This window comes from Cloeon dipterum, chromosome X (genome assembly GCF_949628265.1).
Source record: "Cloeon dipterum chromosome X, ieCloDipt1.1, whole genome shotgun sequence".
In the NCBI taxonomy this organism is placed as follows: Eukaryota; Metazoa; Arthropoda; class Insecta; order Ephemeroptera; family Baetidae; genus Cloeon; species Cloeon dipterum.
Window position 1 is genome coordinate 16,272,087 of NC_088790.1, and position 18,111 is coordinate 16,290,197.

General features: G+C 37.2%; 2 protein-coding genes across 3 annotated transcripts; one reads left to right on the forward strand and one right to left on the reverse strand.

Annotated features, from left to right (window-relative positions):
* The first annotated feature begins 476 nt into the window (after positions 1–476).
* Positions 477–9,852, forward strand: AP-1gamma (adaptor protein complex 1, gamma subunit). Of its 2 annotated transcripts, none has more exons than XM_065495968.1 (12): positions 477–620; positions 2,006–2,398; positions 3,090–3,328; positions 3,390–3,643; positions 3,703–3,857; positions 4,134–4,446; positions 5,043–5,252; positions 5,311–5,442; positions 6,185–6,575; positions 9,263–9,417; positions 9,478–9,570; positions 9,634–9,852. In XM_065495968.1, the coding sequence occupies exons 1-12, from the start codon at positions 568–570 to the stop codon at positions 9,727–9,729; spliced, it is 2,484 nt and encodes an 827-aa protein (XP_065352040.1). In that variant the 5' UTR covers positions 477–567; the 3' UTR covers positions 9,730–9,852. The 2 variants fall into 2 exon arrangements, with proteins under 2 accessions (XP_065352040.1, XP_065352042.1); XM_065495970.1 differs by lacking the exon at positions 477–620 and adding an exon at positions 1,441–1,645.
* On the reverse strand, positions 9,833–15,992 carry LOC135947258 (pyridoxine/pyridoxamine 5'-phosphate oxidase-like). The gene is made up of 6 exons (XM_065495971.1): positions 15,832–15,992; positions 12,788–12,978; positions 12,030–12,129; positions 11,788–11,943; positions 10,289–10,419; positions 9,833–10,241 (listed from the first exon to the last, which is right to left on the reverse strand). Exons 1-6 carry the CDS (start codon positions 15,850–15,852, stop codon positions 9,965–9,967), a joined length of 876 nt encoding a protein of 291 aa, XP_065352043.1. The 5' UTR covers positions 15,853–15,992; the 3' UTR covers positions 9,833–9,964.
* Between the last annotated feature and the right edge of the window lie 2,119 nt (positions 15,993–18,111).

Here is an 18,111-nt window from a genome sequence, read left to right on the forward strand (position 1 = left end):
CGCCGTGGATCTGGCTAATTGTAAGCTGCGCCAGTTGCCGGGGAAGTTAGTTCAAAAATTAAACAGTGTAGGGGGATAAAATGTCTTTGGGCCGTTAATAAGCAATATCACTCGTCAAGTTTAAAATATTGTCAGCCGCGATTTTCACCAGACGCTGGCGCCAGGCAAAAAATTCGGCTAAGCCGGTCCCGCCAGCCGCGACTGAGATTTAAATTGAAGAGTCTTTATTATAAGTTGAAAACACAAAATGGCTATAAGGAGCGAACAATCACAAAGTAAATTATTAAAGTATTTTCCTACGGAGATAAGCAGTGGAGCTTTGATTTTCTATTTTCTTGTGTTACTCTGAGAATGTGCTGGCAAACTAACTCGCGCAAACTTACACTCCACAGAGATATAGAATATAGACACACCTAATTTGGAAGCAGAGATAAAACCTCTTTATCTTTGCCGCACGTCACGATAACGCACAATTTCGAGCATTAGTGCAGTTTAAGCCTTTGAACAGTTATCAGTCCGTGTTTTGTGGCTTGTGCGGGGGCATATTCGGCCCTGAACTGGGGTGCAATGTGGGGCTATCAACCGGAACCTGGCATTTTGCCCCCTGAGGAAAACCGGAGGTAATTGCGTTCAATGTAGCCGCCAATGTTGATTTTGAGGATATTGATCAGAATAGCCAAATTTGTAAGAAGGGCAACTCATTTTAATCGAACTCTATTTCTGAGGGATTTCCCACATCTATATATGCAAAATACCAAAAATAGAAATTCTGAACTATATTTTTGTCTCCGCATAGGCAAACACAGCACACATTGAAAGGAATCTAAAATTGATAAATAAAAATTGTTTTTTCCTTATAATAAAAATAATTTACAAGTCGTGCAATTTTTTATGACGTTGCGACTGCGTGTTGTTTGTTTTTCATTAATGTTAATTTATTTTTTGAAATGATGATTTAATTAATTTAATCATAAATAAACTAATATAAAACCAAGTGTTCGCGTAATTATCTTATGAATAGTAATATGAGGGATTTTTTTTAGATATTATTATATTTAATAACAACAACATTATTTGAATATCCGTAATTATGTATATATATAATATATCATTATTATCATACATATTATATATATATATATATATATATATATATATATATATATATATATATATATATATTTGATTTGACTTTTTTCTTTAGTTTCATTTACAACATAAAGTGGAAATTCTTTGTGATTCTGCAATACTGATTGTCGCTTGGCTTTTTGTTCCTATTATTATTAAACTACACAGTTGACTTACAAACTTTAATTAACAAAAGATACACGCGTCAATGTAATGATTTTTTTTCCGCGTCGCACATTATAATATATTATGACGGCACTGAATGGATTGGCGCCAGAGCACCGTGAGGTTGGCACCGTGATCTGCGCTGACGTCACGGTCTTCGGCCATATTAAATCTACCGACACCTGCCTGAATCTGATTTTACGTCTTTTGCGGTCGAAGTTGTGTTGAAATTCGTACCTATTCCGGGCCATAAGCCGATTCTTTCATTGTACATAGAAAAGTAATGCCAGTTTCTCTGTGATCTATTTCCCGATCGACCGCTGAGCAGGATGAATCCGTCGGAGCCGCACGGGTAAATGACAGACGTCGGGCCGACACCCCCTTTAGCCTGGATGAGTTGGAACTCGCTGGGCAAACAATTATTTTTTTTGCTACACGATTTGAGAAAATTATGTACCCGTTCCATCCCGTTTGGATTGGCTTTAACTAAACTTCAGCTCTCCCGATAGCGACAGGGCGATTTTGATGATTATTATTTTAAGGATAAAATCAGCTGTAACATTTTTGGGATTTAAATGTCCTGTGTTTTCCTCCTCTGTCGAATAGAAAATTGGGAACCTTTTCACGTCAATTTAATGTATTCTTAATTTAAACAATAGTGTTATCAGCATAAATATCAAACTGATTTGAAAAAACATTTTTGTTTTTTCAGATTCAATGCGCCGTTTAACATGGCAACCATCAAGCAGGTGATAAATGAGGCCGTGGAGCGGGTGCGGATGCCGACTCCTGTGCGGCTTCGTGACCTGATTCGGCACATTCGAGCAGCACGCACGGCCGCCGAGGAGCGAGCGGTGGTGAACAAGGAGTGCGCCCTGATCAGAGCTTGCTTCCGCGAGGACGACTCCCTGTGGCGGTGCCGCAATTTGGCCAAACTGCTCTACATCCACATGCTCGGCTACCCAGCTCACTTTGGTCAGCTTGAGTGCCTCAAGCTGATCGCCTCGCCCAGGTTCACTGATAAAAGAATAGGCTACCTGGGCGCCATGCTGCTTCTGGACGAGAGACAGGACGTCCACCTCCTCATCACCAACAGTCTTAAAAAGTAATTTGAAAAGAAGACCAGGGTTGTTTTTTTCTCTACCAGTGGTTTACAAAGAAATATAAAATTAAGGTTAATTAATTTTTTTGAATTCCTCAAAAAGCCGTTTGAAAAATAGACCAGGCAGTTACGTAACTGGCTAAAAAATTTGATTTTGTCAAAATATAGCTTTATATTAGGAAAATGTCTTAGAAAAATTGAAACCCTACTACAAGCCATGATTTTTACTGAAAATAATTAAATCGTCTCGCTGAGCAGATTCCAAAATAACCGTTAACTTTCAAAGAAATTGCTATATTTCAAAATTGGTGAAACCTGATTGTTATGAATGAGCTGTAATCAAGTTTATTGTTTATTATTTATTAAGATAAACAAGGAATTAAAATCTCCATGGAATGAGATTATTTTTCAGATAAAATAGAACCATGATATTAAATCAATTCAAAAGATTCAATAGATAACAATAAACAAAGAAACAATAAATAAATTTATAATTGTTTGGTATTGTACAATATTGGAAAAATTCTCATACATACTATCTCAAGCTCTTATTTTCCTACCAACTATCTTTTCAGGAAAAATTGAAATTTTAATATCATAAAAATATTTCTTCTTAAGAACCTGGTTTAAGACAATCCTCTGCAATTTAGAGATAAATGATATAGATATTTAATTAAAACCTTTTGATCCACAGTGACCTCAATTCGACCACGCAGTTTGTCGTCGGTCTTGCCCTGTGTACTTTAGGCGCTATTGCCTCGCCGGAAATGGCACGAGATCTTGCCTCTGAAATTGACAGGCTAGCCCGCAGTCCAAATGCCTACATCAGGAAAAAAGCGGCACTCTGCGCGTTTAGGGTTGTTCGAAAAGTGCCTGAGAGCATTGAAATATTCCTTCCTGCCACGAGATCGCTTCTCACTGAGAAAAACCACGGTTAGACTAATTTTTCCTGTCTTACTGAACCTTTTCTAATGCTCTCTTTGATTATTTGCAGGTGTTCTAATTACTGGAGTCACGCTAATCACGGAGATGTGTGAGAAGAGTCCGGACACGTTAGCGCATTTCAAAAAACTGGTGCCAAACTTGGTCAGAATCCTGAAGAACCTCATCCTGGCTGGCTACAGCCCCGAGCACGACGTTTCTGGTGTCAGTGATCCATTTTTGCAGGTCAAGATCCTGCGGTTGTTGCGAATTCTCGGCAGAGGAGACCCAGAGACGAGTGAGGCCATGAATGACGTTCTAGCTCAGGTTAAATTGCCTTCAAAATTATTGCTGATTGGAAATCCCTAATGGTTTTTACAATGCAGGTGGCAACAAACACAGAAACTACAAAAAACGTTGGAAACACTATTTTGTATGAAACTGTTTTGTCCATAATGGATATTCAGTCGGAAAGTGGACTTCGAGTCTTGGCTATCAACATTTTGGGTCGATTTTTGCTGAATAATGACAAAAACATCAGGTGCGTGTAGTTGATAAATATATCTAAGGAATGTTTTAACAGAGTACTCAAATACATTAATTTGCTGAAATTGTTGAATAAGAAATATTATCCACTACTACGTGGTTCACTTAAGTAAAGGAAAAATTTAACATAGTATCAAAACATATTATCATATGAGTTTCCGCATCAGCATATGAATATTTTTAGCATTTTTGTTTACTCATTGAATTTCTTGGCGAATGAATTGAAGACGCCTTCTTACATCCTTCCTAACTATTTTTTTCTACCGTCTAGATACGTGGCGTTGAACACATTGCTCAAGACTTCAGCTAAAGACCTGTCTGCGGTTCAGCGCCATCGGTCCACTATTCTCGAGTGCCTCAAAGACCCAGACGTGTCGATCCGCAGACGAGCCATGGAGCTGTGTGTCGCGTTGGTGAACCACAGCAACGTGCGCTCCATGATCACAGAGTTGCTACTGTTTGTCGAGCGGTCACCAGAACCAGAATTCAAGTCTGTGTGCTCTTCGCACATCATGCACTGCGCTGACAAGTTCAGCCCAGACAACAAGTGGCGGCTGGAGACGCTTCTCAGGGTCATTGTTGCTGTGAGTACTTAGATCCTATTAAATTAATCATACATCACTAAATGATAGAGTGTGCAGGGTAAACAATATGCACTTTAAGTTAAAACAGATGCAAGCCCGCATTTCACTCTAACAATCCGTTTTAAAATAGCCAAGATAGATTAAAACGATTTTTTTATGTCAGTTAACATTATTATTTGTTGGTAATTGCGGTAAAAGCCAATGAAGGCATTTGAGTTTATTAATTGCAGCTATGGATTTGTAAAGAGCTGTTTATTTTTCCGTATATCTTCAGAAATTACCTGCTCAACTAGTTTTGGGCATCCCCAGCTCATAAATGAGCGGAAACTAGACAAGCAGGAGATTATGGTAGAAATGCAGTAAAATTTGCGTCTAATTAATAAACATGAAATAACTATGAATGTCTCAATCTAAAATATAATTTGATGAGAAGAAATTCTTCAATGGGGCACCTGAGTTGTTATGACTTTGTGGCTTGTAACTCGAACAGAATTGCATAATATCAAATCAGCTATTGAAAATAACAAAAATAAATTACAAATCTCTTAAAAGTGTTGTTTATTGCCAATTAAATTAACAATTTCGCCTTCCTGCAGGCTGGGAACAATGTCCGCGACGATGTAGTCAGCTCCACAATCCAACTCATTTCCGACTCGCCAAGGGAGCTGCAAGCGAGCATCACTGCTGACTTCTGGCGCGAACTCTGCGTGGACAAAATAGACAGGCAACCTTTGGTGCAAGTCGCCATGTGGTCTTTGGGTGAATACGGGGACATCATGCTCTACGACTCGGAGTTCGCCTCAAAGGTTTGTAATCAACAACAGATCATTTGGTTGAGCAAAAATTAAATTATTCCTCTTTCAGCTGACCGAGGAGGAGATCCTGGACGTGTACCAGCGTATGCTCTGGGCACCGCAAAACAACATAGTCACTAAACAGTACGCCCTCCTTTCGCTGGTCAAACTCAGCACGCGGTTCAAAAGCGCCTTGCAGAGGGTAAGACTAGTTTGTTTTGGTAGCTTTGGAATAATTTTTATTTTTGATGTTTTTAATCTAGTTTATTATTAATTAGGGCAAAAAGATATTTTTCTTTTGCTATTAATGTGACTCCTTAATCATAAATTAATTTGCGTCATGTGGTTTTTTAATTTTGGATATATCCGGAAAATAGCTGTCCTTTTTTAAATTCATTTTTGAGCCAATTGAAATCGGAAAACCCCCTTTTTTAATTGTTTTCCAACAAAAATCCCAGGGAAACAAAATAATAAACACTACCAATTTAATTTTATCATCCTGTGCTATACATTTATTAGTAGTCCGAAAACTTAGTCAAAACAAGTCATTTTAGTTTCTAGAAATGCAATAAAATTATCGTACGTTCAATCGTAAAAGGATTTCCCCCTCTTTTTTAATATTCTGCCATTGCTTTTAGAAACAAGTATTGATTGTCTGGAAAAACCATTTCTTGCTTCATTTTTATCGTCCATGGAATTGTGCAAACCCTGAGACATAATTGATTGTTACACATTTTTTAACTCTTAAGAACAACTTGGTATGTCAGTGACAATCTTTGCAATATCGTTTTACTGATGGATATATAAAAATTTGTTTTTTATCCCTACAAAATATTTCCTGTGGTGTAACGTAAACTTTTCCGGGCCTGTTTGTAATTTTTTCAAACAATTTCTCAGTTTGCTACTAAATTTTTTAAATCTTGGCGTCCTCACACATTTTACAGATTAACAGGATGGTAGAGCAATTTGGCTCCCACCTGCATATCGAAATGCAGCAGCGAGGGGTGGAGTTCACGGCACTGTTCTCGCAATACGACCATTTGCGGCCGAGCCTGCTGGAGCGCATGCCACCCATTCCGAACACGAAGCCCAAAATGGACGAGATGGGCGGCGATTCGCCAGAGATGGAAAGTCTCGTGATTGACCAGGTGGTGGAACAGCAAGACTCGAGCAACGCCCTGCTCCTCCTTCTGGGAACTTCAACAGCAGAGGCGGCGATTTTGCCCGAAACCAACATCAACTCAATCGAGAACAACCAAGACTTGCTAGATCTGCTGGGAGGCCTCGACGGCCCCTCGCTCAACAATGTAGACATTCCCAAAGCACCCATCCACAGTAAGTTATATATCTGGACGGTCAACTATCGAATTTTGGACACCATCCAATAGGTTCTAACAAAAAATCTTGAAAACTAATGTGGATGGACAATTTTTTCTTATTTATGAAATGAAGGGGAAAAGTGGTATGAGTTTGGCTTTATAATTCCGCAGCTTTGAGTGCTAGATCAAAAATATTGGCGAGCAGTTATTTGCGAGATTGGAGGTCGATTGGACGCGATTTTTCAGCGTTGAAATTTTTAGGTGGCACTCATATTTGCTTAAAGTTCTTGTTAATAGATGGTGAAATTTCAAATTTGAAGCTCGGGAATGGGGGCGTTCTCTATTTTTTCGGTATCTCAAAAATACCCAAAAAACGAATTCTGTTAATGAACTCTAAACTGCAACTCTTGACTGCGTTGAGGTATCACCTTGAAATTTTCACTGCCTAACCTAGTTTTTAATCCTGAACAACTTTTGCATTTACAAAAAATTCGCAGGTAAAAGGTCAAGGTCACCTTTCGCGACCTTTTTTTGAAAATTCAAAATTAAGGGATGATAGCCCCCTACGATTTTTTTGGGGTTAAGGGCTGAAATGTAGCCCGTGAAATTCTGCACAAGTACACCAAGTTTCATAGGTGCAATCGCGATGCTTTTGCTGCAATTTGAATTTGAAGTTTGAAAACCTGCTCGAGGCCGCTTGACCGCGCATGCACTCAGAGCGGCGATTTCGCCTCGCGTTCGTAAAGTTGATGTTTTTCGCATTTCACTTGCTTAGAAACACCAAGAGGGCCTAGGGTAGACCAAGGAAGGTCAAAATCGACCTTCAGGGTCTGTCCCTGACGTGACCCTGAGATACAAAATTTCGAAAATTTCCAATTTCATCGAACTTGGTGTCTTTTCATAGGTTTTCACCACTGTACAGCTCAAATATAGAGCCAAAATTGCCGAATTACAATCCTGAAACCGGTTCTTGAAGTAATTGTGGTAGCCATTCATCCAGACGTGATGTGCAAAATGGTCAAAATTTTAAAATCTTAAATTTATGAAAAGATGCTTCTATTTTGCACACATGAAGTTCATAATATGTGTTGATAATAAAGGATCTTATGCTTAATACTATGAAAAAATGTTATTAAATGCACTGGCAAATAAGCTACTTTTAAAAACCAAATATTTTTGTTTCCTTTCTTTTTATAAAAAAAATTAAACATGTAATTTAATTGTTATTTGCTCTAAATAAATTTTTTAAACTTTTTTTTAAAAACAATCGTTAATTTTTAACACTCAATATGAACTTTGTGTGTACAAAACAGAAGAATCATATCAAAACTTAAAGATTTCAAAATTTGACCATTTTGCACATCACGTCTGGATGAATGGCTACCACAATTATTTCAAGAACCGGTTTCAGGATTGTAATTCGGCAATTTTGGCTCTATATTTGAGCTGTACAGTGGTGAAAACCTATGAAAAGACACCAAGTTCGATGAAATTGGAAATTTTCGAAATTTTGTATCTCAGGGTCACGTCAGGGACAGGCCCTGAAGGTCGATTTCGACCTTCCTTGGTCTACCCTAGGCCCTCTTGGTGTTTCTAAGCAAGTGAAATGCGAAAAACATCAACTTTACGAACGCGAGGCGAAATCGCCGCTCTGAGTGCATGCGCGGTCAAGCGGCCTCGAGCAGGTTTTCAAACTTCAAATTCAAATTGCAGCAAAAGTATCGCGATTGCACCTATGAAACTTGGTTTTCTTGTGCAGAATTTCACGGGCTACATTTCAGCCCTTAATCCCAAAAAAATCGTAGGGGGCTATCATCCCTTAATTTTGAATTTTCAAAAAAAGGTCGCGAAAGGTGACCTTGACCTTTTACCTGCGAATTTTTTGTAAATGCAAAAGTTGTTCAGGATTAAAAACTAGGTTAGGCAGTGAAAATTTCAAGGTGATACCTCAACGCAGTCAAGAGTTGCAGTTTAGAGTTCATTAACAGAATTCGTTTTTTGGGTATTTTTGAGATACCGAAAAAATAGAGAACGCCCCCATTCCCGAGCTTCAAATTTGAAATTTCACCATCTATTAACAAGTACTTTAAGCAAATATGAGTGCCACCTAAAAATTTCAACGCTGAAAAATCGCGTCCAATCGACCTCCAATCTCGCAAATAACTGCTCTGGCAAATTTGGAAAGCTGATGAAATTGGTAATTTTATATCTACTTTAAAATATTTTCTCGCTTAAGACGTTTTAAAAATCGACTCATATTTACTAGTAAATTATGCAACCTGAAATTTTTGAAAATAGCCTACATAAAGCTTGATTTTATGAAAACTTTATGAAATCTTAAAATTTAAAAGAAATTTCTATAGCCGGTACGTTTCTGCTCGCGATTTACCAAGAACAGTTTTCTTTTTTAAATATATGCTTGTAAAATCAGTAAGTTGAACAATAGCTTATAAATCTCACATCATTTGATATAATCTCGCTCAGCAGATTCCAATAATGTAAAGTGTATTGAAATCCAACTACTTTTCACAAGATTTTAGCCCTTTTAAATGACAGAGATGTGGATTAAGCAAACTATTTGTAATGTCAACTCTATCTTTGATAAATTGTCATCCTTAAAAGCAAAAACGACTATGAAAAATCTATAAATTTCACCTTGTTAGTTCAATATGGCTCATTGTGTGTGCCTCTGACATTTTCCAGAACCATCAATGACTGTATTTGAAAAAGACAACCTGAAAATCAACTTTGAGGTTGAGCAGACCATCGACGGCGGTTACGAGATCCTCATGACAGCCTACAACTTCAGCAACAACCAGACTCTAGACGATTTTGTTCTCCAAGCGGCAGTTCCCAAGGTTGGTGCTTGTCATTAAAGTCCTAATGAAAAATAAACAACCTCTTTCTCCACTTTGTAGACATTCGTGCTAAAAATGCAGCCAGCGTCTTCAACGCAGCTTCCACCCACTGGCGAAATAACCCAAGTCATCAGTATTAAAAATCCAACAAACGTAAGTACCAGTTGAAAAAACTTGAGCCGTGAGACAAATGCTGAAAGTTTCTCTGCTTGACAGGGCGTTCTTCGCATGAGACTGAGAATTTGTTACTCTGTGAATGGACAGACAGTCACAGAGCAAGCTGAAGTCAATCAGTTTTCTCCGACCTCTTGAATTCCTCAATGTGATTAATTTGTATTTATTATCACCGCCGGGACTTCGATGTTAATAGCTGTTGGGTTTAGAACGCGTCAATACTAAAATATTAAAAACCGCATTATTTTTAAAAACACAAAATGGTTTTTATTTTAACTTCAAAATGGCAGTTGAGAGAAGTAATTTTGGTCATCAGTCTTGCCGGTAAACGCAGCCCCCTGTTTACTCTGACTGATTATTTCCTGTCGACCTCTCAAGCACAAACGTGATAGTGGCACCATTCCTTCAGAGCCTTTTCAGCCACGCCCTGCTCGTTTCCGGTGACGATTTTCAGACCGTTTTTGAAAGTCCGCTCCAGGTCATCGACACCATTGTGTCCCTTTGGCTCATCGCCAGACAAGTGCGTCTTCAAAGCCTTATCCGGAATCAAATTGGGCTGATCAGTGCGACGGAAAACGACCCTGTCGCCAACTGAGCTGTCGGTGGCCAAGTAGAAGTCCATCATCTCCGGCACCACCTTGTACATGACGCTAGAGAAAATTTTTATTAGGGGTATTTAACTGAATGTTGAGTTTACTAGTGGTTTGGCGGCTCTTTCAGTTTGTCGGGGATGCCTTCCTCCACGCATTGCTTGTACAATTTGTCGTGGGCCTCCTTCAGCTCTGACCATTCTACATACTCGCCTTGCCGACAGATGTTAGCTCGAATCTGAAATTAATTGGAAAATTCACTTAAAAGAGTAGAATCATTGAATTATTGTGAACAATTGGTTAAATTTTTCTGATTCGTCGTTTTAAAAAATTTGGATAAGTGGCTATGAAAAATTAATTTAAAAATCTGGTTAAACATTAACGCTCCTGGCAGCGAGGAAACCATTGTCCGGATTCTATTCCAACGATGGCTTCTTTGATAGAATATTAAGATGGAAGTATTTGATCAAGTTTAGTTCAATTTTGCTTGATTTAGATAAATCATTTTTTACTTTGAAATGGGATTTTTTCTCTGTGGGGTGTATCTTTATAACACGAATCCATAAAAACAGGTAAGTTCTGAAGATAATGAAAATGTTATTGGTGCTGACTAGGGCTGTGAAATCTAGACGGTCGACTATTTTTTCTGTTGTGGAAGGATCAAATGAGCACAAGTCATTCAATTTGAACCATACTTAAAATCATGTGAAACTTGAAAAATCATCAAAATTAGTTTAAAAATAGTCTAGATGAGCATCTGGATCAGCAAAAAGTCTGAGAAAAGTCGTGTCGCGCCAGAAAAAATGTTTCTCACTGTTCGATCGGGTTTCCAGTCATTCTAAATTCTTTCAAGTGTCCGATATTGCTAGGAAAAAATAAAGAATAATAAAAAGTGACAGTAATGGAACAAGGTCACCTGCTAGATAAAAGGGTTAAAATTAGACATTTATATACTTGAAAATTCTGAAATATAATTTGTACCTTCACCTTATATAATATATGCTCTGAAAATAGGGGAAGATATATTTTGTCATGTTATACCATTTATATTTGTGAGAAAATCAGTTTTCATGCTAATCAAGCGGTGAACCCGCAGTCTCCCAATTTAAAATCACGATTTTTCTTCGACAGAAGAGTAATTTACTCCTTAATTCGCGCAATATTGAATATAATGCGACGGAAAGGAATCGAAATTAGACGAAAAATGAGGCGCAAAATCCGGCAAAATGTAGAATTTAATTTTTAATTTGCCTTCTATAATTTGATTTTTGCACATAGTTTATTCAAACTAATAACTGGATCAACTGCCATCAATTAAATTTTGCCCTTTGTCTATTTACTCCGTAACTTCAATGAGCTTATATCAATGGTTTCCATTTCCAAGTAATTAATATTCAATTTTGGGACATTTCATATAAACAAAAATCTTATATTGTTCGACTGAAGCTTACCGCACTCAGTCGAATCAAGAAGGATTTTTTTTCAAATATAGATTTAAAATATTGCTTGTTCTTTGGCAGAAAGATTTTTATGTTAATTATTTCTGTTTGCAATTTCAAGAAGATTCACCTGCTGTTACAAAATGGAATTATTATTGATTCCTTACCATGCAAAACAGGGGCTCGTTTTCAAAAATCTCTGGGTGCTGTTGAAACGGCAGTTCGGTGATGGTGCCTTCGACTCGCACCTGCTGAGCATTGATTCCGTGGGAGTCACGCGCGTACATCCAAAGAAAGGTCAACGCCACACGTGGGCACAGTTCCTTGCATCAAGAGAGAGTTGGATTAGTTTGTTTACCGAGGCAATAACTTGATATTGTTTGTTATTTTCCCTCCTGTCAAAACTTACAATGTCAAACGACTTCTTGCTCCTTTTGTCGGTCATGAGAAGAAATCCGTCATCGACAAGTTTTCGCATCAAAAGCGTTCGTCCACTGACTCTGCCACGCCTGTTGAGAAAATCAGCGGTTGAATCAAGTAAAATTTTTTGCTAGTAAAATTTCTATGAAAAGGAAACACAGCTTAATTATTAAATAGAATTTCCAGAAAAAAAATATAAAGCTTCAAATTGTTTCAGAGAATAAATATAATCTTTTATGGACATTCTTTGCCCATTCGCTGCTTTCTTAGTTTCGTTTAGATGTGGTCGACCTTGATGCAAAGAAAACATACTACTAGCACGATAATGCATGGGAAGGAAAGTGGGCAAGTGGTTTTGTTAATTTATGCAGGTGGAGGCAGGATTCTTTCAAGTGTCGCGCTGCCTCACGTGAGGAGAGCGCATCGATATTTTCACGTGACCGTCGCTTTTCACATCCAACCCATCGACCCGCTTTAATCTTTGGTCCATGCCGCAGCGAAGATGTATCACGTGCGCTTGGTAGATTTCATCGTCGTCGGATAAATTACGATTAATTAATGATGTTCCATTATTAACAAGAAATTAAAATCGTAGCCATATATTGCTATTATTTTTGTAAAAATTACTATTTTCTCGGAATGACTCGTAATTGAGTGAAATATGAAAAATTTCCACGATTGTATTGAGAGGATTCATTTTCACGTACTAAAATAAATCCACTTTTATGCAATGATTTTATATTTTACCCATCAGAGGTGGCGACATTCATCGCGTGGGGCATGATGACCCCTGCGTCTTGGGCCATCTTGTACCATTCCTTAAAGAGCTCAAACGGATTGTCAGACTTGACTTCGATCTTGGACAGATCCGAGCTTTCCTTCGCATGTCCATACTCAGGTTTCACGAATTGGCCAACTTGCCCGCTGAACGATCCGTTCTGAAACATATCATCAAGAGGTTTCGTCGGTAAGAATAAAATACTCAGCTGCGTACATGCCTATTTATAGCGATAATTGGCACATCTCACTCATCAGACATGACTGTTTGCCAAAATTTGATTGAAGTCATGAGGGCTGTATTTAAAATGTTTCGTGTGGTGCATGAGTTAATAAAATTAATTAGCAACTCTGGACTAAAAATTTATTTTTTTGTAACTAGAAATTCAGCTACTCCATATAGCTTGTATATTCTTATGTTGACCGAGTCAATTAGAAAAAGGTTTTCCAGGAAATGATTTCCAGAGAACTTGGAGGGAGTTCGATTATGCATTGCACGTCTTATTTGTTGTTAAATGTAATACAGTTGGCATTTTATACCGGAACTCTATATAAGATGAGTGTTAAAAACAAGTTGCGCATTTAATAGGAGGTTGCATATGCACGTGCTATAATTTATTTGCTCCTACGAACATAATTTTATTTTTCTTGCAATTATGCATCATCATTTATTAAACTTGTATTGGTGTGCATTGAACCGGTTTTCTTAATAGCCTCGTTATATTATGCAGCTTGCAAACCGGTCGAGACGAGAATACATTTTTTACGAATATCAAGAGATTCCACGAATATTGGCTGTGACTGTAGCCAGAAGCGATATTTTCAGTCTGAGAAATAGAGGGAAATAATGAGAGTCGATATTTAATTTTTTATTCGCGAAAGGACCCACAACCATGTGATCTTTTGCGGCTTTGTGCGGTTCATCTCATCGGCTAAAACTGGTTTATTTGGATCAAAATTGTTTCTCTCTCATAATGATGGGAGACAGGTTACACGATTTTTTATTTTGATTATATTCTAAAGCTTGAACGTATTTTTTTGTTCACCAAAGGTATGGCCGTTAACCAGATTAAAGCAAACAAACCATATACATATGTCTAATTGAAAAAATGCTATTGCTATATATTTAAAACCAAACCAGGCAAAAACTGACTCATATATGTGACGAGGTAGTATTTCATTATTTGTCGATTTATATAATTTATCGATCTTTATTTCACCATCAACATCTTACTATGCTGCAAAAATTCAACTTTTTTAAATTGATGCAAAACTATCTTTGGAAAAATTTACACACGATCTTACACATAAATCATTTAATGTAGAGAATTTGATATCTTTGCAGTTAAGTTTATGCGTGATTTTAATTATCAAATGAACTGGACTTCTGAATTTTTACCAAATTATTTTCATGAATGGTGGAGTGCTCGAGCGTTGCAATACTGCGGTGTGAGAGGCGCACGCTGCTCACACCGGAGCAAAACGTCGTATCATTCTACCAAAACGGGTGAACAGCAGCGTAATAGTTGATCATTCCTAGCTGATACTGGCGCGGATTAGTGTATAATCCCGTGGGCACGGTAAATAGCCAATAATTTCTCTGTCGTAAGAAGCGTAGTTTCTTTCTGCGGCGCTTAGCTTCCGGGGGCTGTATGGTGGCTTCCACAGAGTGGCGCTCTCTCTTTCCCTGGCTACCTGAATATATTCATGTTAACCTGAAGTAGTTATTGACTCTAATCTTGGCGTACGTCGCCTGCGGCTTCCAGGGAAGGAGTGCTGCGCGCAACTCTGTGGCAGCCACCATTATGGCATATTATTATCATCATCAAATAAAAATGGTGTCACTCAATCGTAAACTTCAGAGGGCCTTAATTCTTCATTAATGTTTGACTGAATTGCAAAAATTGATGGTGCTTTTTGTATAGTTAGCAACTATAAAATATCTTGAAATTAGAAATTGAGTTTCGTTTAATAACGAGCAATTTTTAAAAAATGTATGCAACACTTTTGACACAATGGGCGTGCAGGTTGCATCACTCCACATTTCGACCGACCTTGACTGGAAACAAAAAACACCAGTTTTCATGTATTGCCATTTTTATAGGTATGAATTCTCATTTCTTTCTGTTAAATAATTAAGTTGGAAGACCTACGATAATGAATAAGAAAATCAACAAGCTGAAAATACTTTCTGAAAGGTAAGCTGAGCTCAGTCAGGGCTTTTTTTAATTGTGGTTTGAACAGAAAATTGACGAGAAGTCGTCTGGAAATCAATCGCATTTTAATAAAAGAGATGCGGTCAAACCATTCACTTATCAATTTCTCCGTCAACACGTACACTTCAGTGCAGATTGACACGCAATCAAGGAAACTTAATACGTGCGACTCATCATCTTACAAATTATTTCTCACAACCGCAGCTCATAACTGATTAATGGATTATCATGAAGCAAGAAATTCTAATCTTTTGAAAATAAATTTTATTTTGATTTAAACTGGTGTTCTATTGTCTTGTCTAATTTTCTATTTCCGTACAAATTTCATATATTTTTATAAATATTTAAAATGGAAAAGTTTGTCTAGCGTAACAATAAAATGTAAAAAAAAAACGCAATTAAAGTTTAGAGAACACGGCTCGCTCTCAGCTTTACCAACTAAACCTTAAATACCACTAAAACTCTCCTGATTCGGATGTCATTTGTAAAATTTTTTAAAAATATCTCAATGTAAAACCTAAATATCAAAATGTCTTAAATCGAGTTGAAAAATGATGCAAATCAAAAATAGTATTGAAAATGAGAGAAAGTGTTATTCAGCACGAAAAATGAGAGCACATAATAATTTTTCTCTATTATTTCAAAACATCCCTCAGCCATAGATAAAAATTAAATCTAACTATTTAATTCGTTTCGATTTAAGTGGATATAAAATGCGTGAACAAACAAAGAACTCCGCCGCTCCTCCCTGTCTTGCTGAATAAAAAAAACTGGTTAATGACGAGCATATACACTCACCATTTTTTGCAGCGTGGCCATGGCGTTTAGACGTTTTGGTTGTCGCAGGCCTGGATGACTCCTCCGAGGTCACTGAGATTCACCACCAGTGACTACGTGCAGCGCGTTTATATAGCTTTCGGTGGCGTCCCCACACCACCTCGCAGCTCGGGCGAGCTCGACACGTGAACCCGTCTTTCTGCGGCCTCACCTTAAAAGAGAGCTACGGACGCTGGAAAATAATAATTAAATTAATAAATAAACGTCCTGACTGTTGAACGCATTACATGCTTCCTAGATGACAGAGTATTATTAATTTATTTTTGTTTGCTGAACGTGCATTGTTATTTTTATTCAATGAAAAAAGAATAACTTCGGTCAAATGTATTCAACATTTCGGTGAAACTTCCGTTAGTTCATTCAATAGTTTTAAAATAGATATATTTTTAGTAAGTGTTTTAGATTCATTTTAAAACCTCGCTCCAATTTTCGATTAGAGTAATTTTGACCACTCCGAACTTTTTTTTCATTATCACGCCAGGCAGCACAAGTCAAAATAAAATCACCACCAGCTTTAACGTTTTGCCAAGCGAATTTCCTCAAATTGAAATTAAAAATCAGCTATCAATTTCAACGCAATTCTTATAGCTTATCTTTAGAGCGTTTTCAACATTTTTATTCTTTCTGGGGGTACTTTTTTCTTGAACCTATGCTCAGCACTTCCCGTGGGCTATGAGCTCATTAAGTCCCAGGTCCCAATAACACTGCCGAGTGGCCGCAGAGGAGCTTGGGCCCAACGTGGCCATCTTTTCGCCTCCCCGCACCGCGGTCTTTTAATGAAACGCCAGACTTTTGTCCCTAAAGCCACTGGTAAAATGCGAAAACCAGCGAGACGGCACCGGTGCGCCTCCCAGCCAGTTGAGCTATTTGAGCATTTCGAGCCACTAAATTAACCACCTTTTATTTGGCCTTCATAATACCAAAATATTTTGTATTTCATTTTAAAGAGTTTTTCACCATGTGTGTCAAATTATGCGAGAACGAAATATGTAGGAGTGAAATGTTTTTTTAATATTTAACTCTTATTAATAATTTTTGTTTGGATTATTGACGCTTGATGGTCGAAAACGTTGGCGTCAGTCTGATTATTTGAAAGCTAATTTTTAATTAAAATAATTTAATGCGTAGGGAAACGTTGCCTTCGTCATGGTTTTTCGTGTTTTGGGGTTTAAACCATCCCTTACTTTGCCAAGCCTGGTGTTTTTTCATAATTTTTAAACAATGCCACATGTAAAAAGTCAAAATTTTCTGTCAATAATCTTTGGTTTATCATCCAGCCACCTCCAACACAAACTGCTCCTGCCACGCCGTCACGAATTTTGGTTATTTTTTTATAGTAGTTGCACGTGAATGGAGGCTTGTCTACCGTCAGTTAAAACATAAAAACCAGTTTGCACCCAGGGTCAGCTAGTCGCCACAAATGATGAATCCAAAGAACATTAGTAGGTAAAGAATGTGTTCCACACGTGATGCTTTTCCTCGCAGCATTATCTATGCTACAATTTTCTTATTTGGTGGATATATATGGCTCAAAACATCATCTTGATTAGATATGAACACTGCAGTCAAACAAAAAATAATAAAGTTGGAAAAATTTAATTTGTGTCCTTGTGAGCGGAAAATTTGGAAATTAAAATATATTAAATAAAGATTATTACTTTGAAGTTAAATTAAAAAGCAGAAATAACTCTCGGCTTACCATTAAACCATTATGCGAATCCGAAAGTATTTTTAGTAGATTGTCAATGCAGGAGTATTTCTTAAAATTTCTTCACAATTATTCAAACATTCAAACTTCACCATTCATTATGATCATTCTATTATGTGCGTGAGTTGAAATAAATGTCTGCTTTGTAAAGATGCATGCCAAAATTTGAGGTTGGTTTTTCCATGGAGAATTAAAATACGAAATTAATAAATAATTTATAACTCCTCAAGTTTTAGCGTCGACAGTAGCATCCTGTATAACAAAAACATTGAAACTGAAATAAAAACTAAAATAGCAAATGCACTGTAAACATTTTTTTAAAATTTATTGGTAAAATTATTTTCATATATTGTATTATCTTTCTACTGTTTTTAGTATCGAGGATATTAATCAAATCTAAATCACTAATTCCCCTAGATTTAAATGATGATTTTGATTAGCTGAAAAATTCAAAGAATAATATAAAACGGTCTAAAAGTTGATTTTTTTCAGCTTTATGAAAAATATGATTTTACTGCGATTATCCGTTGAGT

What these genes read in the sequence shown, in the direction of transcription:
- AP-1gamma (XM_065495968.1), top strand. Translation starts at nt 568, where the DNA reads ATGTGGGGCTATCAACCGGAACCTGGCATTTTGCCCCCTGAGGAAAAC. An exon ending in TCTCACTGAGAAAAACCACG is followed by an intron (nt 3,329 to 3,389) that starts GTTAGACTAATT and finishes GATTATTTGCAG; the next exon opens with GTGTTCTAATTACTGGAGTC. An exon ending in TCCCAAAGCACCCATCCACA is followed by an intron (nt 6,576 to 9,262) that starts GTAAGTTATATA and finishes GACATTTTCCAG; the next exon opens with AACCATCAATGACTGTATTT.
- LOC135947258 (XM_065495971.1), bottom strand. Translation starts at nt 15,852, where the DNA reads ATGGCCACGCTGCAAAAAATG. An exon ending in TGGCCACGCTGCAAAAAATG is followed by an intron (nt 12,979 to 15,831) that starts GTGAGTGTATAT and finishes GATATGTTTCAG; the next exon opens with AACGGATCGTTCAGCGGGCA. An exon ending in AAAGAGCCGCCAAACCACTA is followed by an intron (nt 10,242 to 10,288) that starts GTAAACTCAACA and finishes AATTTTCTCTAG; the next exon opens with CGTCATGTACAAGGTGGTGC.